This window comes from Orbicella franksi, chromosome 4 (assembly GCF_964199315.1).
Source record: "Orbicella franksi chromosome 4, jaOrbFran1.1, whole genome shotgun sequence".
Classification (NCBI taxonomy): Eukaryota; Metazoa; Cnidaria; class Anthozoa; order Scleractinia; family Merulinidae; genus Orbicella; species Orbicella franksi.
The window spans coordinates 16,799,136-16,821,899 of NC_138148.1; the positions used below are offsets into that span (position 1 = coordinate 16,799,136).

Genomic DNA, 22,764 nt, shown 5'->3' on the forward strand with positions numbered 1-22,764 from the left:
TTGAAGGAGTCAAAGAGAAATCCTCATCTTGCAAAAGGAGAAATACTAGTACTGCGTATTTTGATGAGACTAAAATGACACTGACAGTTGAATTGGGTAGTCCGAGGGCTCAAGAACTTGTTTATGCGAATGATAATTTAGGGATGAATCGCGCTGAAGGCGCGGTAAGGAACATGAGTAATATGGTCAAAACGACAACTGATAAAGATAAAGTTGTGATATAGAGTGACGCAGTTTATGGTGAATGTTTTGCCCATATGACTCGGAGAGTTGAAAATTTTGAGACATGCGTCCGAACGCAAGCTAAGGCGAGGGTAAGGTGCTGCCTTATTTGTATGGGATGGCCACGTTCATTTATATTTCCCGTTCATTTTTGTTCTTACATTTTCGTTAGTCGAGGCTTAGCCGTTCACTTTGATCTCAAGCAATGTGTGAGTACTGCAATACTTGTATAGATTTTGATATGTTAGGTTGCAAGTTGTTTTCCAAATACGTTCATTTTCATCTCGCTGTCAGTGAAATCGTTTTCATTCATAAAAAAAATAACAGTCGCTTGGCTATTTTTTTTTCCCTTCGCGATAAAAACACAGCAAGCCAAAAAGGCGTCTGGATTATCAATACCTTGATTCTTCCTACCTGAGTACACAAGGTTTACCTTTCTTTTAGTTTTTAAATGGAATTTTAATTGCGACGCCATTTTGTCACGCAAGTTAGTGGCCTCCAACGCAGACGTTCTTAGGGCTCGTCACGCACCCCCCCCCCCCTTAGGTAAGTGGCCATAGACCGCAAGAGATAAGTTTGTTTGGGTTAGTGACACTTAAGTGTGTCAGAAACCAAGAGTGATCGATTACGAAATAGGATTATCAGCAAGCTTAGGTTGTATAACAGTCTCTACGTACAAAGAAAGTATCGAGGAAGTGTACGAGACTCGCGTGAAAAATGAGCCTGAAGCCGAATACACGCTCGCAGCGCGATGCCCTCGCGCGTCACGCAAGAGACTGCTGGCAATTATCGCTTTTTCCATTGCAGAAGTAATCATAGTTAGGGTTTGTGAAACGTGTGAAATTAAGAAAAACAATAATTGAAACCAAAAAACACTATTTAATTAAAACTTTTTGCTAGTGTGACTAAATACAGAAGGAAATTAAATGATGGAATAAAAGGTTAGAACAAGTTTGTCATTGGTGGTCTACTACGATTAGACAAAGCCGCCGTAGTAACAAAGCAACTATGCCAGCTAATCCCCGTTCGCGGCGGCAGTCTTCCAAACGATTGTGCTGGTGTCGCTCGCCACACCCTCACGAGTCACGCAGACGTTGGTGTCCATAAGGTCACGCAAAGCTAAGCTTGGGTTTCTCATGGGAAGCTGGATGTGATATAGGGAGCCTTTTTACTTTTGAGATTTGGTGGTGGTTGTTGTTAATTTTTTTTTTTTTTTTTTTTTTTTTTTTGGAGGGGTGCATCTATAGCCTGTTCCAGGTTGGAAGAGTTGGGGGGGGGGGGGGGGATATCCATCCCAAATTAGAAACAAACGAGTTCGTTTTTAAGTAATGTCTGACTCTTTTTTCCCCAAAAAGGTAGCGCACGTTCGAAGGAAAAGAAAATTTTAAAACAAAAGTAGTCCCTGAAACTGCCAGAAAACCGCGCGGGACCATTCGGGACAGTGTCCGCTCTAATACGAAGACATTTCGACCGGCAAGAGAGCAATATGGCTAGTTGACGTTAGTTATTCATTGCCCTTGGAAACTAACTTAATCGTGCAATCATTGAAAATGAGCCCGAAATCTCTGTGAGATGGTAGTGGATGAGGCCGGGCGAATAATCTAATTGTTTTAGTTACACTGAAACAAATACTCTGGACATTTAAATTCCCGAAAAAGGCTGAAACTACATTAATTCACCGTCACTATAACTTGACTTATTGGAAATGAAGTTCTGTTGAAGGTAATAGGTTCACAAGTGCAAGTCTCAAATAGCAATTCAGTCCGGCGTGCAATTTAGCTCAAACGTTAACATAATTAAGTTTAATCAAAAGCATAGATGATAGGCTTCTGATTTAATACAACGGTGAGAAATAATTGGAAATCGTTTCCTGAAGAAAATTTAGTTAAAATTGTACTGTTCTACGAGAAAACGTGGCCTTTCTGCAGACGATTTTCACCCATTGCACACCTACGACTGACATCGATATTATACGGCGATAGCTCATCCAATCAGATCAGAGCAGTTGCATCAGGTTGCAAGTACAAATCTACTAATTGTTAATCACGTGGCCAAATTTTTCAAAAGATGAGTCCCTTGGTGATAAATTGGGGAAATCTATCCAAAGCAAGCTCAAAAATGCCAGGGATACCGCAAAATTTTGATTTAAAGTTTTTTTTTGTTGTTAACCATTGACTCCCATGCCGCCCGTAACTGGCCATGACGAGCCTTAATCTTTGTTCGACTCCTGACGTCATCACCTTTGACCAAAATTAGCATTATCTATACTCAAGTTCTGCAAGAGGAAAAGATCTTTCCAATGCTACCCAGATCAGAGTGATCGGCTCAATGAAGCCTGAAATATGCACGAAAATGCTCAGAAATTTGAGTGAAAAACTCAGAGCAAAATTTCCTGCGACTACATGTGGCTACTCCATGGTAAAAATTGCATGTCTCGATGGTGCTTTCTCAGAATGTTTTGAACCGGAAGCAAGCCCGGTAGAAGGTCAATCACTGGAGCAAAAAGATAAGTAGAGTAGAAAAAGGAGAGGTGAAAAAAAAAAGAAAAAAAAAAATTAAAAAAACGAAAAGCCTAAAGACGCATGCCCGAGCAAAAATGTCGTAAAATGATAGTGGAAAGAAAGGCATGCTGTTATGTTACAAATATCTTTTTGAGTAGATTGGAGCTTATTTGGCCCATATCCAGCCTGAAAATTTCCAAAATGTCCAAAAAATGCGTTTTTGGCAAAAAAAAAAAGAAAAGAAAGAAAAAAATCCGGGAGTCAATGGGTTAATTAAAGTTCGCATTCGGTGCTAATTTCAGTTTCACGAGCTACGCAAACTTCAACTGAATATTTACAGAATACCAAAGATATAAAGTGAATACTTTCGTAAACGGGCATTCTCAGGGCCGCCTTCAGAAGAGTTTGACTAGGACAAACAAACAAGATTTTCCCAGAACAACCCGGCCAATCATACTTCGCCTTAGAGAGATGTCTGCCTTAGAGATACGTCTGCCTCAGAGAGAGTTTAGTTCAAGGCAAACAATTGAAATTCAGTTCGAATCAGGTAACCAGCTGTGATGCTCGCTTTCAGAGAGTACACTGTAATTAGACTGCGAGCAGTCTTTCTTTCCCTCGAAAATCCGCGGGGAAGAACGCAAAACAAGTAAGCGTGCGAGCGTGACGTGCGAGCGGCAATGCCGCTAGCCGCTACTGGCGCGGGCGTCGCACGTCACGCTCAGTCACGCTAGCACGCTTACCTGATTTGCGCTCTTCCCCAAGGCTTTCGAGGAAAAGAGAACCTGCTCGCAGTCTACACTGCAATGTAATGATGCAAAGTCGAAAAATTTTGCGAACGCTTTTGTCTTTTTATAGACCTTCTATTTTCTGTAACCACAGGAAACTGGGCAAGCTCGAACACAATGGGGTGTGAAGCAGAGTTGTACAAAGGGAAACAAATAAAGGGAAAGAGCGAGAAACGGCTGTGGAAGACTACCGTTTATACGCTCTTTTGTTGGGAGGGAAAAGGGGTAATTTACATCTCTCCATCCACAGTAATCAGGCAATTACACTAGTTTTGGTTTTACTACGGTTTGAGATTGGCTAGGAAATCTAACTGGTTTTACGGGGTTTTTTTGGTTTTACGGTACTCAATTGAAAACCTCTCGGCAAGGTTTCATTGGTACCTATAACCAACAATCAGATGGCTAAATACCAAGTAAATATCCTCTGCTATAACCCAAAAGTTTCACGTTCCCAGCACTTCCTACCCCCCCCCCCCCAGCCCCCACCCCAGTGTCAAAAGCGCCTCACTAATCCTTGATTACTACCAGTAGTTCTCAAACTTGCTGGAAAATCTGAGAAAAGGAAAAAAAAGAAAAAAAAAAGAAATAAATGGCGGATAGGTCTTCCTGTGAACGCACAACACCAAAGCTTGATTAAAAGTTTGGTCAGTTTTATTATACTCCTTCCTTTTTCTTCTTCTTTTTTTTTTTTCTTTTTATTTCGCTCCTGACATCCACTATGTACATCATTCACCTATTTCCTTTAAACAGGATTCCACTACTTCAAATAACTTCGCTCTCAATCTGAACCCCAGAGTCCGAATTTATCTAGCCTGGTAACAGGCTCCCGGCGAGGAGGGAAAGAAATTCGGCGAGCGAAGCGAACCAACGAGCGTGAAACTGAAGAATTTGAATTCGTTCGCCGAATTCCTGTTTTTTCGCGTTCGCCTTGAGTCTGTTCGCAGGCTAGCTCTTATCGTAACCGTACAGTGTCCGTATTTTTGATACCCACCAAAAGAAAAGGGCTCTCTAGGGACAAGATTGAGGCTCCATTCTCCCCAGAGAAATTCTGGGAACGTGACTACATTAAATATCAACTTATTATCATTATTATTAATTTTTTACATCCTCCTCTCATGTAGTTATGATAATTATTCAGTTGCTTGTGTCACATGTAATGGTCAGCTTCGCCTTGCTTTCAAAGAGGAAAGAGGTCCTATCTTTTTTTAACAAAAAAATGGGTGAAATTTGATTGCGAAACGGTTTTAAAGCACAGAAGAAAAATCTTTTTTTTTTTTTTTTTTTTTCCCTCCATAAAAATAAAACGTTGTTTCTTGGCTTAACGTATTCAGTTGCCAACCTTGAGGATCACTTCATCGGAACTCCCTCAGCGGCTTGCGGTCGGAAGTGGAAGTTTGATTCCCTCCAAGACGACAAAGAAGCTTTCTTCCAACTGGATTAACTTCGAAATCCGCCCGAAGGCCATTTTTAATCTTTATTCCCAAGAGTTTCGACTGAATAAGACAATGGTACAAAGCATTCAAGTGAGAGGTGCAGTGGCCTCATGGTTAGCGCTCGCGACTCCGGATCGAGCGTTCCGGGTTGGAACCCTGGCCGGGGACATTGTGTTGTATTCTTGGGCAAAACACTTTACTCTCACAGTGTCCCTCTCCACCCAGGTGTGTAAGCGCTGGCCTGATGGGCCACTTGGCTCGTATGCAGAATTACAAAGCACTTGGGTTCATTTTACTTCTAGCACCGAAAGTTCTATCCAATGAGTTGGTGTTTTCTGACCATCCACCATTACCTTGCAGTGACATAATCTGTATTATTCCTCTGGCTAGAAATCAAGAGCGAATTACAAATTTCAAAGCAACAAAAATCGCACTTTTCGCTCAGATTTCGACGGCACACCACTTGGAAATTATATAATATTGATAACAACAGACGAAGCTCACGAATTTCCGCATCATTCCACGGCGAAAGCCTTCCATGTTGTTCGTTGTATAATCTAATCATGAAGTATCCTCGTCTTCCTCGTCTGATTCCGCTGGTGGGACTGGAAACTGGTTTCTGTGCTCCACTGCCCACGAATTTCGACGAGCTCTGATTTTAAACTCCTTCCATTTCTGGCCTGAGACTATAAGAATCACAAAAAAATCCTCTTTAAGAATAATTGGAAGGAGACAACACTCAAAATACTTGAAATGGCGTCCGATAACTGAATGCTACTAATAACTAAACTACTAATAATCACTAAGGGGAGCAACTACGGAAGCGGGGATGGCGCAGTGGTGAGAATGCTCGCCTCCCACAAATGTGGCCCGATTTCCATTCCGGCCCGGTGCCTGGGCTAGGTTTGTTGTTGATTCTCGCCTTGCTCCGAGGGTTTTTCTCCCGCTTCTTCGGTTTTCCTCCCTCCTCAAATCTCATCGTCTCCAAAGTCCAATTCGAGCGGGATAGCGACCTAACATAAAAACCAGCGAAGGCTGATGTGGCTTCCTCTAAATACTGTCACTAAGGACACACAATATGTCAATTGCTCTTACCCAAACTTGATGTTTCCACCATTGATAATTTCCTCTCCTGGAAGGACTATTTCAAAAGAAAACACACAATGAACGCAGCCATACTTAACTAGACGGATCATGTCAACGCGCCAATGTTCTCAGAGAAAGACCTCTCTGTACACTCGTTCCCAGATCTCTTGAGGACGCACGAAGAACTCGTCATTTTAGCGAGCAGTTTTAACCACAAGATCGCGGTTAGGAAAATAGTAACATCAACGTTTACTAAGTGATTTTTGTCTTAGAGCACCACAGCTCATACGGCCTCCAACTGTTTCCATGCATTTAAGGTTTGTGTCAAACGTACACCGCTAGTTCAGCATCAGAAATGGCCGCCGTGTTGTGAATTCATTTCCGGCAAGCGCTCTTGTGTCGCCTGCCTCATTTCTGACAGAAGATCACGCAATGTAAATCGGATTAGGCCAGGTCTTGCCCACAAAGGATGTGGAAACGAGATTAAATTTTCCCATCTCACGGAACTAGTTTGATTTAGCCGTCAAACAAGCGAATAGGAGATGACACCTAACCTACATGATTAATAGCCTCCGTAACACGATTAGGAAAACACTAATCCCATGATCTAAGCTATCACTTTGATTTGCGGCACATTCGACAGGAATTTAGTACACCTGGCATTAATCTATTCAATTCTATATCAGTAGAGAATGAAACATGTCTGGTCGCTCAGAACACGTCTAGGTTTCTTCACACAGGTGTGAATGTTGTCTTGGAAAGCTTGATAAGAATCTCATGGGCATGCGGGGACTAAAAACAGGTGCAGTTATTTCTGATATGTCTAGGCCCCTGATTAGTATTTTCTCTGCTCACCTGTTTAGGTTCCTTTTGCGCCGCTACACACATGATAGACAAGGCTTGCTCCATGGCTTAATCATGAAGAAAATAGAAGAGAGTCAGTAATACGAAAATACAGGAACTACTTCTGAACTTGAGGAGTCGTTTTGAAAACTACTGTGCAGTTTGCCTGTCGCCATGTTACCTTGAGTATGCCTCTGCAGATAAGAGGTTTAGTCAACAGGTCAACGTCGTCTGCAATAGCAAATTCGTTCCCAGGCTGTCTTCTTCCCGCTCCGGGCGCGAAGAAGAGAAAACCTAGGCGCTGAACGACGCTGCTGCAGTTGCTGTTGTTCCAGTCCTCAGACGGTTTGACATGTAGACGAGGTGGCCAGGTGACTAGCCCCTTTCGCCTCGTTCATATCGCAACCAAAATTATCGCAGGCTCAGCTGTAATCAACCTGAGCAATTACATCGAAATAAACCGCGGATTTAGGGAGCGAGTCAGGTAAAAGGAGCTAAGATCGCACCGTGAGTAAATACACTAATACCACGAGTAAACATTAAGCTTGAGTTTATCATTCATATGATAAACAGGCGAAATGTAATACTCACTACGAAGACGAAGTTCGACTTTACGCAGATTTCGGAATATCCCAGCTATCTCCTGCAAGAGTAAAGATATTCCATTAATAGTTTCCAAACCAGCGAAGTAGAAACCTTTAAGTTTCAGCCTGGACTTAAAACCCTCCAACGCCAAACTTGAAATATTAACTACCTTAGCTGATCGACAGGTCTTGAAAACAAGATGACGATAAGTTTAAAAGAAGCTCAGTCACGCCATTTTGAGGTATTTTGGCCACGTACAAAATTACCTTTAAATTGACGGAGACCTAAAAATAGTAGTTTACTAAGATAGAAAAACACCGAAGAGACAATAATGACCCATAAAGGAACAAGGATGGTTAAGGGTGGAGAAGATTGACACGGATTACAAACGACGAACTTGAAAAATTTAGGCTTAACGTCTCAAGATGGGCAAACCGTGACGTAGCTCCTTAAAAAAAAAAAAAAAAAGAAAGAAAACCTTCACAAACTAGGGGCCAGTTCATACCGCGTGAGAGCTCTTCCAATCCGGTATAGCACTCTGGGATTCCTGCTTACTGTCAGACTCAGTTCTTGATCTTGTTGTGCCGTTCAACTCTTCACTTCCGTCATACAGACTCCTAAGATCGATCAAATTGCGCAAAAATATACAATAAGTCGTTTCTACTCCTCACAGAAAATATTGATTTTTTTCATCAGTTATTTTAAAAAGGCTTTACGCATTTAAACATTTTAATGTTGTGTTTTACAGTTCTGCCGAGGTACTCTGTTTGTCACACAACGGTATCTCAAATCATAGCCTTGTGGGACAGTTTTCTACTTTCTGGTCCTTTTGTCTGTCACACAACGCATCTCTGTAACAGAACATTGCCTTGTGTGCAGAGATAAGAGGCGTAAGACCTGTTCTTCAGCATGCAACACATCGAGCAAGTGCAATCCTGGATTCAGAAAATAGAGAGGCTTGGACTGATTGCAAAACAGCTTCCTGACCCTCGACGTTTTCTGACTGCCAAGATGGCTGCTTGATACGCGTATAAAATTATCCAGCTAACGCCCAGCAAAAACACTGCGATCAGGCGGCGGTTAAGGGGAGGATAAAACGAAAAATTGCAGATTATTGCATTACAGGCTACTGTTGTGTGACCCCTTGGTCTCCTACGCAACCGTCACTTTGGTTGTCACGCAACGCTCCGCTCTTGATGAGGAGGGGTGTTGTGTGACGATCCAGGTAACAGTGCATAGAAGACTAGCGTTACCTAGGCGACGAATACTTAAGAGAGGCAATGGCAGTGGTAACGTACTTGACTTTCCCCAGCACTGATTCAGAAGCTAGCCGTAATTCCACCGAGAAGGCATGAATCGACGAAAGCATCAGATCTTCCACAGGCTGAAACACCATGACGATAAAACCAAAACAAAAAAAACAACACAAAATGCGTCAGAGATTTCTTTATGGTAATTCCTGGTACTGCACCGTACAGTACTGTTTACTGTTTACTGTAGTAATCAAAGATCCATTCGTTGATCAATATCGTATTCTCCTGAATTGAACAGTTGAATTTGTATTGAAACTTTCAGGACAAATTAGATTCTGGTAACGTACGCGTAGTATGAGGTCCGTTTATAAACGAACTGTCTCTAAAAGAACTCAATCACTTCAAGGAGCACCAATTTTCCAAGAACAGAAAGAACAAAATTGGGAGGAGTATCCTAGTAGCTCTGGCACGTATAAGTCTCCCAGAAGCGCACGTCAGACGTGGGCTAATGTCTGTGGTGCAGTGCCAGTCAAATGTAAGTTGACAGTCTCGGTAAGCGTTGCCCCCTTGCATACGTTTTTTTTTTTTCTTTTTTCCTTTTTTTTTTGTGAAAATTGAAAGGTTTAGGGTCCCATATTCTCACGAATTTGCAACGGATTCTTAAGAAACTTGGCAAATTAACTAAATTCGGCATGATAAATTGATCTATTGAGGTTTTTTCGGTATTGTTGTTTACATAAAAAATTGTTGATGGTGCGTGATATCGGTTTCAAGGGTAATTGCCCTTACCTTGTCTGTCACACCCCACTGTCTCCGGCTTTGTGGAGAGGCGGCTCCCCCCTTGAAATCAAACATTCTCCTAGCTGCAGAACTCGGAGTTAAAGGAGGCGAGGGGGAGTTAGCAGGTGCCGCGGACACGACTGAATCGGGCGACATAGGTCTACCCTCCGCTGTGGAGGATCGCGACCCCCCGGAACTATCGTCGGCGGAGTCGCTCGGTGGTTCAAAAGGCTGATCAGAGACGGGGGGTGTATACGAATGTGTCTCGAGAAAGGGCGCAAAAGGAATGAGTTTGCTACGCAAGCTGATTCCTCGAGTGTTCGTGGATTCTAGTTTTATCTCCTTTGGTTCTCTACTTGACGGCGACGTTGGCAGTGCGTTCTTATCGAGAATTTCTTTGGATTCAAGTCCGTTCTCGCTACTGGAGACCTTGCCTTCCAAGGGCTGCACGGAGCTGTCTTCGGGAGATGACACTGGTACCTCCTCATTCCCTTCATCTTAACAACAACAACATTATAGCTCAGTTAGTTATAGCTTTAAGAAACCTTTTGTGAGAATGTGACATGGTTCGTGTTCCTGTTTCTTTCATATGAAAAGTAAGAAGGAACAGTTCTGAATCATGAATTAATCAAGGTCTCATAATCGAGTGAGAAAAAAAAAAGAAACGAAATGAAGTATCAATTTCGCACACGACGCATTTTGTTTACTAATCATCCCTTACTAATAAAAGTTTAGGGAATTGTGAGTAAAGCCTTTCACAAAAATGCTTCATACATACTGTAATGTTTCGTACTCGTAGAGGAGATTCTTACCTTTAAAGCGGGGCATTAATTCGATCAGCGATAGCGGAAATGGAGGGGGTAGGGGAGGGGGGTGGGGTAAGAGAGTATAACATTTTTAGCCTTCCCTACAATGCAGGCTCCTAGCGGGAGCTAGGGGTACTACATTTGTGGCAACTTTTTGGTGCTCGCTTCTTCTGGAATTCTACGGTATTTTTCAAGCCACGGGCCTAAAATAAACCAAAGGCAAGAATTTCACGTAAAAACAGAAAGAACTTAAGTAAAGAGATTATTCCGAATAAAAACCGCATGGCAACAAGCAGAAAGAAATACTGTAGTTCGACAAAGTAACTAATATAAGAGGTGCGGGTAATAGAATGGAACGGCCCTTACCAAGAACAAATGTCTTATTTACTCTATCATCTCGCTTCATCTGAAGCGACTCTGGCAGAGGACGGACTGGCCCCGAAGTGAAGACCTCATTAACCGCCTCCTGAGTGACGTCATCTGCTGGTGAACTGCATACCGCTTCACCATCAGACTTGACACCATTCTCTCCTACCTCACGGTCATCATCAACCGCGGAGGACTTGGTCGACCTTTTCGTGCTAGGACTCCATACTCTGGCGGAAGGCGACGACGAATCGTTTCCAGAGTTGGTCAGCGGGGAATTCTTTGGAATCCTTACTTTCGCCAAAGTCGGAGATTTGTTCTTAACGCCGCTATTCTTAACAGCTTCCCTGCTATTATGCGCCCTCAACATAGCAGTTTTGTTGGGACGAGGGGTCGAGAACGGTCGCTTCCCCTCCTTTTCAGGGATAAGCTGAACCCCTTTCTTGTCAGATTCATCGTTCTTTCTCCGGTAATCTTTGACCTGTCTGCTTTGCGAGACATCACTGGAATCCATATCACTATCGTCCGAAGTGCTGCTAACTGGGCCCCGCCTCCGTGGGCTGTCGCTTGGTTTCTTGTCTGACTCGCTGGCAGTAGCAGCAGCAGGGTAGGAGCGCCGTACAGGAGCAGACATGGTCTTGCTTCGGACCACTCTGAGGGAAGCGGAAGTCTTCGGAGACGAAGCCAGATTGGCGGAAGATAAGCTCTGGCTTCGCATCACACCTGACTGCAAAGAGAAAAAAACAGGTGTAAACTGTTGGTAAATTCACATAGTTCCCTCGAGCGCGGTGAATATGTAATTCAAGAGCACTTGAGAGGGAAGGAAATGCGCAAAACGAAACTTCAACAAAGTGCCTTTCACGCTGTTCTGATTGTCTGTCACCCAAGACATAAAACTCAAAAGTTCAAAGCGGTTCTCCACAATCCGACAGGCAGGAAAAAGGTTACGCATTTACGCACCTTTCAGACTAGGGAATGCTACTCGCAACCTGTCTCGCGATTTTGCCACGCTGTTGCAACACAAGTTGCAGAGGACGTTGCGGCGTTGCCGTACTCGCTGCGAAACTTAGACCTTGATTCTGCTTCGTGCGAAGCTTGCTACAACGAAAACTTTGCGAGACATGTTTATTCCAAGACGTTCTTCTAATCGTTTTAGACTATTGCGAGTATGACGCGCATAGTACGCGCGTGAGTATGCCGCGAAACACACAAGACCGATTTTTTCGTGCGTCCAACTCTTTCCCCGCTCAAGAGAATCCCGAGATTCGTCCCGAAGATAAGAAAGTTATAAAAAATTTTCAGTTCGACGAAACGCGAGGTTTAGAAATAAATGACAATTCTTTTAAAAATGTTTTGATACGTGAACAGACCTACCTTACGAGGCTTACTTAAACTTTCAAATGAAATTGACATCAAGAAAACAAAACAAAAAACAAAAGACAAAACTCGATCAAAATATTGCGCATCTTAAACAGCGTAAATGAGGTTTTCAATAGACAAATTTCTGTTTTTCAGATAAACATCACCTCTATAGTTCAATATATCACGCCGAATTTAGTAAATCGACGAGGTTTCATAAGAATCTGTTGCAAACTCATAAAATATGAGACCCCAAACTTATGCAAAGAAATGTAAGCCAGGTGTCAAGCGTTGCCCCTTGTAATACATTCCTTTGTAAAACTTGGCCATTTTGGGGTCCCATATGTTTAGGAGTTTGCAACGGATTCTTATAAACTTCGTAGATTTACTAAATTCGACATGATAAATCAAGCGGTGCGATTTATTTTTTGTTTGAATGAAAAAGAATCGGGAAAGCGTGACATTGGTAAAAAGGCCTATTCTTCCGTACTTTCGTGCGGGGTTGAGCGTCAAAGACTCGGCTCTCCGCATTATCTCGTGACTTGGTTTGATTTTTCAAGTTTCCTATGAGAGAGAAAAATTGCAGATAAAACTTGTGACTTGTCCAGTATCTAGATGCACTGCTAAAATCCATTCTGTGACTTACCGGTAAACGGCCATCCATGAAAGACTTAACTGACAGAGCAGAATGCAGAGGCGAACAAGAGCAGCCCGTTGCTCTTGTGTTCATATTACAATTTCTAAGAAGTGTCACTAGCCCAAACTTCTCTGTCATGCTAACAAAACAATTGATGTCACACTCCAAAAAAATCTAAAAATGGCCGCGTTTTAAAGTTTGTAAAAAAAGGTCTCGACAGAAACTTCTGCCATCGTCACTTGATTATAATGCCCGTGCATAACAGCCCTTTCACTGAGTGACATGAAGTTCCCTGTCGTGTTTACATTCAGATATCGAGTCATTAAGTCGCCAAAATGTAAAAACGAAACTGGAATAATTTTAAGGAAAAAAGGCAACCATTTTTAACTTTGTAGCGCATGTTTCGACGATGACAATAGCAATTGTAGCAGCTTTTCTTGCAAATTTGAAAACAGCGACGTCCTTTTCTTGAGAACTATTACGAAGATTGTGTCTGTGTAAAATTAGAAGTACATGTTGTTTTAGATACATGGGTGTGGAGATGTTGCCCGAAAAGCGGCAAAACTTTGCTTCCTTTGAGGTCTGAAGAGTGTACATTTCACGGGTACATCTAAACTTTCCTTTTGGCCTGTGTGACGATCTGTTTACAAGCTATTGATTACACGAGGTCTACTTACCGTGTTTGTTCGCGATGATGCTGATCTCGGTCTGCTGAGACTCGGCGATGAAATGCTCTTGACAGGCTTGGGTATGTTCTCTGTAAAATAGCGAGGAGGACCACAATTTAAGTAACATACGAGTACCTAACCGGCGTTTTTCGTTTTCTAGATAATTTCTAATGCTTAACCCTTTACCCCCTTAGGCAAACGACAGTTTCTCCTAAATCAACAAATAAAGGTTCTCTGCCTGTGTACAATATACCATTTGAAAGCCACTGATCAGCTTATTTAGGAACTGAAATCAGCAACTATGAAGGAGGTAGTCATTTTGAGAGAAATTGTTTTGAAATGTGAAAATGAAAAGCTTCCAACACTTATCAATTCTCAAATATCATAGGTATGCCCCCGAACTGTAGCTTATTCAGTAGGTCTTAGTACATAGCTTGATGTGAAACAAGTTTTGCATTCCATGGGCATCTCGAAAAAGAAATTGCAAAATTATGGGGGTGGTCAACCATATCTTAGATAGGAGTGGGTCACAATTTTATGCCTTCAATTAGCAGATCTTTACAAGGCAATTTTCGTGGCAAAAATTCATAGAAATCTCTCAAAATAATATTCACAAAGTTATGATGCTGTGTGCCAAATGGCACTCTGAGCAGCGTGCTCAAAATAGTTAACATAATCATTTCTTATTTCGCAGCGGTGGTACTCAGCCTGAGAACACAGCCGCCGGCTCTCATAGCTCCGGGGCCCGTTTCTCGAAGGTCCCGAAAAGTTTTCGCACCTGGAAAGCTGTAGTAAAATCTCAAACCTTATGATTACAGAGCTGTTTTATTCCCATATTCGTAATATGAACAGAGGTTCTTTTCATACAAGAAGTTTCAGGCGTATACACCTTTCTGTTTTCAAATGCAAATTAGCGAAAAATGGCTTCGTGGTCCTAAAATTTCCGGGGCATTCGAGAAAAGAGCCTCAGCACCGGGTCTGGCGTTTTGCGAGAATGATGTTCTCGCTGTAAAGAGTCTTCATCGTTTTTCGGGATCTATGAAAGACAGTAAAGTAAGTAAAGGCGGATGTGTTCGCATGTTACCGACCCTCTCCTCAAAATTAAATAGAAAAGTGAAAAAACCACAAACAATTAAACAAAAAAGAAAACGGAGAAAATATAGACTCCCCCTCCCCCCCCCCCCCCTTTTCTTTTCTCTTAAGAAGAGCGAAGAAGAAACTACAGGATAATCTGTACAACATAAAACCGTTGTGACAACAATTAAAAGCGCGTGGTTGTTACAAGTATAACGTCATGACAGGAGCCATAATCGGGGACGGAGACCGTAAGTCTCGGGATTCGCGCGCACCTATGATATGGGACAATTTTTCTATTTTTAGAACAAATTGCGCCATCCCGACGTCATATATCCGCGCGGATTCACGCACATGTCGGGGGTTCTCGCGTTGGTGTTGTCACGTTGCGCGATCAAATGGTGAGAGTTGAGAGATTCTCTTGCGTATTTTTCACAGCGATGGCAGGGAATAAGGCACGGAATACGAACCAGGGGCGCTTATATGTAGTTTTATGCTCTGAGCTAACGGAAAAGGTGGGTTTTTCAGGTCGAAAACAAGACTTCAATCTCGCGCTGGGAATGAATAATAAGATCTGCTCACGCTAGTTGTAAGCTTACGCGTATGTTTCTGCGTTTGTTCTGGCTTAAGAATATAGCAAGAAAACTCTCTACTCTGGTATCGAGTTAATTTGTGAGTTTCTCAGACAATGGTTCATCATAACCAAAGCCTGTTTTGACGGTTTCTTATTGTTTCTGCTTGTTTGGTGAGTTTGCAAAAGTTTTTGAAAGGAAAGTCTGACGCGTACAATTAGCTCATTTGCATAGTGCAGCGCGTGCACTTTCAAGTCCGAGTCGGTGTTTTCAATTGTCAACAAACCTTGACAAAGATTTCTTTCGTTATCTTTTGTGCTGAGATGCTGTAACAAATTTCACGAACGCAAAAAAGGCTACTTACATCATGTGTGTTTCTTCAACATACGCATAGTGAAGTTTTACACTGCGAAAATGAAAATAGACAAGGAGTTTGGATAACTCGATCAACAAAATCGAAATCGTTATTCCAAGTTGATTAAAGAAAGCGTCATCGTAACTTTGCTGATTATTTCTGCTTTATTCACATATTTTCAGCTTAGCTTTTAATATGTTCTCAAACATTTATCAATCTTAATCATATTTAAAAACTATAGAGTTATTGTTTGAGTTCGATGTACGCTTTCACACGAAAGTGCGGCGGAAGTACAATTATAACATAAAGAAAGCAAAACGCGCGCTCTGATTGGTTAATTTAGCGTCTACTATTTGCCCATGGGTGTACGCTGCTGACGTGTGTGCTAATGTTTACAAAACAAATCTTTTGACAGACATTGTTTCCAAAGTAATGGCCGACGTTCTTCTGCTAGAAATGCGAAACTGTCTTCACAGTTGTCTAAAGATGAAACTTAATCGAGTTACTGGTGTGCAGTCGGTTGTCATGAATGAATTTTCGCGCGCTTGTTTTCTCTTGTCATGTAAGACTACACGAACATTTTTTTGGTGATGTAGCTCAATAAAAGGACCTCTGTTGTTCCAATGTCTCAATGTTATGTTATAAAACAAATGGTAAACGCCATAGCGTGCACTATTGAGTTATGGATGCACTTGGGAGGTTTGCTAAGCACTCAAGAAGCTAGAGTCGCAATCGGCTATCGCCTCGTGCGACTCTTACGCTTCTTTCGTGCTTAGCAACCTCCCGCGTGCATCCATAACTCAATAGTGCACGCTATGGCGTTTACCATTTGTTAATTTGTCATGTTTACTGACTGTACAAAACACGCATCGGCGGGCGCTCTCATTCATCAATAACAGAGAATTTACTGGATTTTTACACGAATAAAACTGAGCAGTATCTACGGACGCAAAGTTATTGGGCCTTGATGAAACATCAAGCGTTGATTACAATTTAAGCGAAACTCAAACTAGCAATTATTTTGTTTTACTTTTCGGTCGTGATAGACTGACAAATTCCTCGCAAGCGTGTGGCAAGAGGAGCTAGCGCGACATCCGCAAAAATCCTCGCAGCATGTACGCGCGTGTGCCACAGGCGATGGCGCAATTTGTTCTAAAAATAGTATTGTCCCATCTCATGGGGACAACCCCAATACTAGAAATGGCGCGCGCTTACGGTCTCCGCCCCCGATTATGGCTCCTGGTCATGATTAGAACTTTGGCAGAATCCCATACTAGTACGTTTAATAAGAAGTACAAAAAAGCGTTCTATTTTGACACACAAAAAAAAATGATTAAGTAAACATAACATAAAGGACTTCCATTTTCTTCTTGACTTGCCGCGTCATATTACAGGATACCGAGGAAACTTACTCTCGCGGGCTCGACTGCGTTCTAAAACATAAGTGAATTTTGTAGTATCTCATGTTTTAAGCTCAAGTTTTGTACATCATTAGTTCTTAAGCTCAAACTCAACTTGCTAACAGATCCCCCGAATTCGCTTTCTTTCGTGCAATGGTGACAAAATTAGAACAGAACAATTGAGATCAATATACAGATACTGACCACAGAGGACAGCGAGAAATATGGCTGGGGAAGAAATTAACTCCAGGTCGATCTATTAGCGCTTGATTAGTTTAAACAAGACCGAAAATTATCCAAAGTTGAAACTGGCAGTATGTATAGCTTTTGTATTGTCCTTCGCTCGTGAAGGTTTTACGCAACAACGCAACGAAGCGATTAATTAATTCCTGGAAAAAAGGTTTTCACGTGTGAATTTCTTGAACAAGCAACACATTCAGCTATGTGTCGACTTTATACAATTGCACAGATCTTCGACCTACCTGAATTTTCTTGTTCTACAGGTACCGGAATGTGACTTGACAAAGACATCGCGCTGCTCGCTGTAGAATCTTCCGCGGCACTGGAGGAACCAAGCACTTCGATCGGTTGAACGGCAGAGCTGCCTGTAAAAACAGACTCCCTTTGTGGCAAGTGATATGTGTAATAACGCTCACCATTCATTAGCAGATCATTAACTACAAGCTAATGTGATTGATAGCTCAGACTCAGACTCAGACTCAGACTCAGACCTTAGTGTGAGAACAATCGCCACGGCGGATAATAGGTTTTGTTTTACTGATTTTCTCTGAGGACTGGTGGAAAAACAACTGCAAAGTGGGTGGGTGGGGTAGGTGGGTAGCAAATGAGCGCCTAGCGTCGTTGATAGAATTTATAAGAAAGTCCGAATTCCAGCCAATAATAGGTAACAATTATTGGCTGAGGGTTTCCGTAATATTCAGAATAATCAAGGTCTTGGTAAGTGTTATCAGCCTCAGCCTTCGGCTGATAACAGTTACCAAGAATCTCGATATCAAGAAAAGCTGAATTCAATAATTGTTTTATTTATACATTGCTGCAAAGACCTTTACAGAACACAACTTTAATTGACATCAAGAAGTCAATTCAGCTTAAGACTCCTGGCAGCCTGTCTTTTCTCTTGGGGTCAGGCGAGTGTTAATTTAATAGCCTACGTGTAGCCGTACTCATCCCGCACCCACCCTCCCTCCCGTTTTTTCCTCGGGGGGTGGGTACGGCTACACGCAGGCTAGAGTTTATCTGTGAACAAGAACTGTCTAGTCTCGCGTCATAATCCCAGCTTCATTTCAAGAGAAAAACAGTCTGCCAGCAGTTCAATTTAGCCAAGACACCACATTCTTTGTTAAAACGTGTGCCATCCACTGATTTTTTACGATCATTTTTGCCTACAGATATTCTGTAAATGTTTTCCGTATTTTTTTCTGACTTGTCTGTATGTCGTAGTCGGTAATGCTATCGTCACGAAAAAACTTAGCCTGACCCTGCGACTATGCTCAACAGGCTTTAAATAACCCCTGTAGCTATGTGACCAGCGTCGAGACAATATCCCGCAGTTTAGGGTTATGATAACTTACTGGGAATTTAAGCAAATAAAATAATACACAAATATAATTGAAAATACAGGAGGGAATACACTATGGAGGAAATCTTCGCTAGCAATATAAATATTTAAGAAATGACCAATTTCAATTTGCAATAACAATTCACCGTTTGCTTGCCAATTGTAATTAAATGAATCACGCTTTTTTTTTTTCGTTTGGCCTGCTGAGCTGAGGGGAACGACACAGTATGTTTCAAATTTATCGACGTCAACTTCCTGTCAGCTTTTTCTGTCAAACGTTGCAAAAGCATCGAGAAAACAAGGAATTTAGGAAAATACTGCTATTCAACAACGTTTGCAATTATTGCGGCTACAGGTGTCCTCGAGCTCACGCTGTGAGCATTATTACTAAAGTAAAAAAAAATAAGGTTTGTATGGGAACATACCAACTTCATTTAGAAGCCAAATGTACGAACGAAATAACACAATGAAAGCCACTTCAAATTTGCTGCTATAGTGTGCTTTGTGGTATTTCGCCTGATAACTAAGGAAATCTTTACAAGAGACTTCACGCCAATTTTCCAAAGCGCCTTTTTCCCTTGTATTTTGGCATTTTTCTTATATAATTTCTTAGAGCATGAACAAGCCTTACCTCGATTGTCAATGGAGTTCGCCCATTGTTGTACCCAGCATGGTAGAGGCGCTGGCGAAAGCGTCTAAAACACATAAATACAGCATAAGAACTTGTTCGCTTTTCTTTGTTACATGTTTACATGTAAGACATATGAGGGTCCCAACAAAGAGCTCTAAACGAGGGGACATGGCGCCCTGGAGACCTGTGCTCTGACGTCGTTACTTTGCAGCTCGGGACTCAAAGCATTTTCCACACTGGACCCACAATGGAATAATACGGCCCTGGGGGCCTCGGAGCACTATACGCCTTTGGGACCCTGACGTTTATAGAAGACTATTTTTAAGAGAGTGTACTTTTATTTTAAGATTTGAGCCTGCATCACTAGATCTTTCACTTGGAGGCAGAATTATAGGATTGCAGAAGTAACAAAATTAATTATGACTTCTCTTTCACCATTGCTACCCATATTTTACCAAAAACGGGGGATGACGGAGGGTGTAGTTAACAACGGTTGAGCTAACTCGACTTACTCCCATAGAGCAGTATACGTTGTCTCGCTATAGTCGTTATGCTCTGCATGTTTTAATTTAACAACAACAAGACGGCAGGACATGATAAGAGATTGGAACTTAAGGGGGGCTCATTGCATTATTACAAATGATGTGAAAACGTCACACAAGTGTACTATTTTTAGATCAATTGTCATGCTGTGTGTGGGAGCCTTCAGCCCAGGGCTCAGCCATGCAAGCATGCTATGATGACGAGACTTAAGATTTTATGCAACACGATGGGGATACCAACCTCTCGCCTGTGCTCATCAGCCAGACTAACCTCTGTCAGACCAAACACGCCGCTGGAGGAAGGGGTACCCACCGCGACCACACCCGATCGCCTTGATGGGTGAGAGGACGGTTCACACTCTGACTCACTGGTGTCACTTGAATGCTTTCTAGAGGCTTGGGGAAATATGCAATAAAGTTACTGTCACGAAATATCCGTTGGTAACGCAGCTTGATCATTCAGAAACTAGGGTAACGCAGTGACTGTTGAGTATCACTTCTTCACTACGTTACACTTTTCAATCCATGTTACGACGGAAGAACAATGGACTCAGCATAAAAGTCAAGGGCCTGTTTATATGGAGAAAAGATGTGTTTGCCCCAGAGGAACTGGATGGAAGGTCACTCGCATTAAAGGTAGGGTGAACGTTTGGGGTAGTCTGCGAGCAGGCTCACCTTTGAGTCACACGCGCGAGCGGCGAAGAGCAAAGTGATCCGGCGGAAAGGAGTCTGCTGAGAGGCGCTCACTTTCTCGTCTAGCGGCTTCGCCGCGCGATTTCGCGCTTGCGGCTACACCACGCGCGCTTGTGCTTCAACGTGAGCCTGCTCGCAGGCTACCTTTGGGGAGACAATCCATCTTTTTCTATGTGTTATTATCAATCAAGCTGTCGTTTCCTCGCACATCAAAGTCAATTCAGGGCGTACAGAGGATGCGCGAAACTGCCAAGGCCAAATTAAACTCGATAAGCAGGTGCTTTTTTCGTTCTTTCCTCGGTTTAAGTGTATGGTCGGGTAGTAGTCCTTCTTTCGTCGGGTCCGTCGAGCGTGACCGCCAAAAAAAGCGCGAAAAACAATGGACGCGCGAAATCTGGGGGTGAGATTTCCACTCACGCCACGCTCGACGGACTAAAGTCAAGTGAGATCGGAATGAAGCTAACCCTCATTCAACAACTTCAGTACTGACAAAGAGCAGGCGACAACGGAAGCATTCTCGACTCAAAAAAGCCCACTTACCTGACGCTGGTTTTCCACTCCGTCCTGTCGCGTCTGAAGCAGCAATTCTCTTTTTAATTTTATTGCTGGGCTTTTTCCTTATAACCCGATCTTGCTTCTCTGCGGAACTTTTCCGCGCAGCATCGTGTGGCGTTGTCTTCCCTTTGTCGCTTTTCAGACTAACAGGTCGTTCTGGCACTTCATCATAGTCTGGTATAAATGGAATCTCGTACGAAGACCCGAGTCTTGAGTGCCCCTCACTCGCGTCGTCAGGAGAATTCTCCGTGGACGAGCTAGACTCGCGCTCAGCTTGTTCGTTGTGTGAAGTCGGTATTTCCCAATCTCTGCTAGTTGAGTTTTCAAACACAGGAGATAACTGCTCACTATAACCTGGACTCGGTAGTGAAGACTTCTTCTGAAACATGACAAACTCCTCTCGTTGTTTCATGGCTCTCTCTTGCTCCGGGTCGTACGTTGTGTTAGAGGTCCTTGTCGTGACGATTCTCGCCTTGGATTCCGACAGCACTGATACAGTTCCTATGCTGTGTCGTCTCTGCGCCATTTCCAGCGCGTCTTTCTTGTTAAGTTTCTTTTTCTTCAGAGACAGAGCCTGCTGTCCCGCCTGGGTGTCACCCCCCTCCAGAATGGTTGCAGTGTTGGGATAATTGTAAATTTCCTCGTCCGATGACCCCCACCCCCACCATGGCGGCTGGCCATACAGTGGGCTTCCCTTCATTATCATTTCAAGTTTTTCGCCAGGCACTGTTAAAGAAGTAGAAAAGTAAACGTGAACTCCAGTGACATAACTCTCCCCCTACATACTTCAGTCTAGGAGTTAAAAAGCTTTAAAAAAAGATGCACTTGACTAATACCATTGCCAAGCAAAGTCATTTCTGAGATTTCAATAATTTACTTCTCTGAGATTATGAAAAATTGTCCGTGTAAGGCACACTGTGGAACAACACCGTCAAACATCCCACATGTATGTATGGAGACCCAATGATAACATATTTGGAAGACGAAACTAGTTAAACATGTATGGCATTTTAGCTCATCGAGTTGCTGGAGATCGAGCTGTCATTGTTTTTGGATTTCTCAGCTCCGGATTGTTCAAAAATTTAAACCAAGTAGCATACATTGAGCTGAATTGCACGTACCTTAGCTAATACAATATCAATAATCAACAAATCATAGATTTCTACAAAGGCTTATTTGAAATAGAATGCTTTAACACATAAAGATGAAAAAGAATTTGGTGACTGTACCTGACATGGGTCTCTGAAGTCTTGGTCTGAAGAAAAAAAAAAAGAACAGTTAAATATGTACATTACTTTTACAACCGTCAGCTTGTATAAGTCAAATTGATGGGGCAAGAGGAAAGGTTAGAGCTGCCTGCTGCCATGAGTCCCATAGGAGCAAGGGCGATAGTCAATACAGCACCAGCCAGAGATAGTCCCAACAGTCTTGAGTGTATACACAAGCCAGTAAACAGCTGACTTGTCCCCAGTCGGCTTCATACATCTTCACACAGCACATGGCACAGTGCAGGTAGGAGTTCAGGCTCAGGTGGGTAGGAAGGAAGGAAAATCTTCCCTTTTCACATCACCTCTTGCTCCCCATGCGTCATGCTACGTGCTCTATGAAGACAACTCAGGATGAGTCAGTCAAGAGTAAACGGGTAGAAAAACCACTGTTACTGATAGGAGTTTAGACCTGTATGGTGGGAACAAACATGTATATTGCTCACTCAATATGATTCAAAGCAGACAAACCTGACTTGGAATGCGGTAGGTTGTCCGTGAGCCCAGCTTGTATGAGTTCCCATCTGATGATGAACAAAGCCACCAGGTGCACTACCGTGGGGGGAGTGGACAGGAGGTCTGTGTCCAGTACATGATGGGCAGTGGCACATTACAGGGGATGGGTGGTGATACACTGGGGTCATGTAGGGATAATGGGGGTAAGGTGGGTGAAACTGAGAGTGGGGTGAATGAGGTGAATGCACGCCCTATAAGGGGAAAAAAAAATCAATTAGGCGATAATTCATGATATAGTTCTAGATATCTGTGACATAG

General features: G+C 42.6%; 1 protein-coding gene across 3 annotated transcripts in view; it reads right to left on the reverse strand.

Annotated features, from left to right (window-relative positions):
- Window positions 1–3,994: 3,994 nt before the first annotated feature.
- Window positions 3,995–22,764, reverse strand: part of LOC145484705 (uncharacterized) — a 30,003-nt gene continuing 11,233 nt past the window's right edge. For all 3 annotated transcript variants that reach the window (XM_081463318.1, XM_081463320.1, XM_081463319.1), the window contains 15 exons: window positions 22,462–22,697; window positions 21,955–21,980; window positions 20,711–21,451; window positions 19,719–19,873; window positions 18,936–18,999; window positions 17,208–17,330; window positions 13,334–13,413; window positions 10,661–11,387; window positions 9,498–9,985; window positions 8,754–8,839; window positions 7,961–8,072; window positions 7,462–7,513; window positions 6,883–6,938; window positions 6,037–6,082; window positions 3,995–5,627 (listed from right to left, as the gene is read on the reverse strand). In XM_081463318.1, the coding sequence (XP_081319444.1) occupies window positions 5,503–5,627; window positions 6,037–6,082; window positions 6,883–6,938; window positions 7,462–7,513; window positions 7,961–8,072; window positions 8,754–8,839; window positions 9,498–9,985; window positions 10,661–11,387; window positions 13,334–13,413; window positions 17,208–17,330; window positions 18,936–18,999; window positions 19,719–19,873; window positions 20,711–21,451; window positions 21,955–21,980; window positions 22,462–22,697 (3,117 nt within the window). In that variant the 3' untranslated portion in view covers window positions 3,995–5,502. The remainder of the gene's footprint in view (window positions 5,628–6,036; window positions 6,083–6,882; window positions 6,939–7,461; window positions 7,514–7,960; window positions 8,073–8,753; window positions 8,840–9,497; window positions 9,986–10,660; window positions 11,388–13,333; window positions 13,414–17,207; window positions 17,331–18,935; window positions 19,000–19,718; window positions 19,874–20,710; window positions 21,452–21,954; window positions 21,981–22,461; window positions 22,698–22,764) is intronic.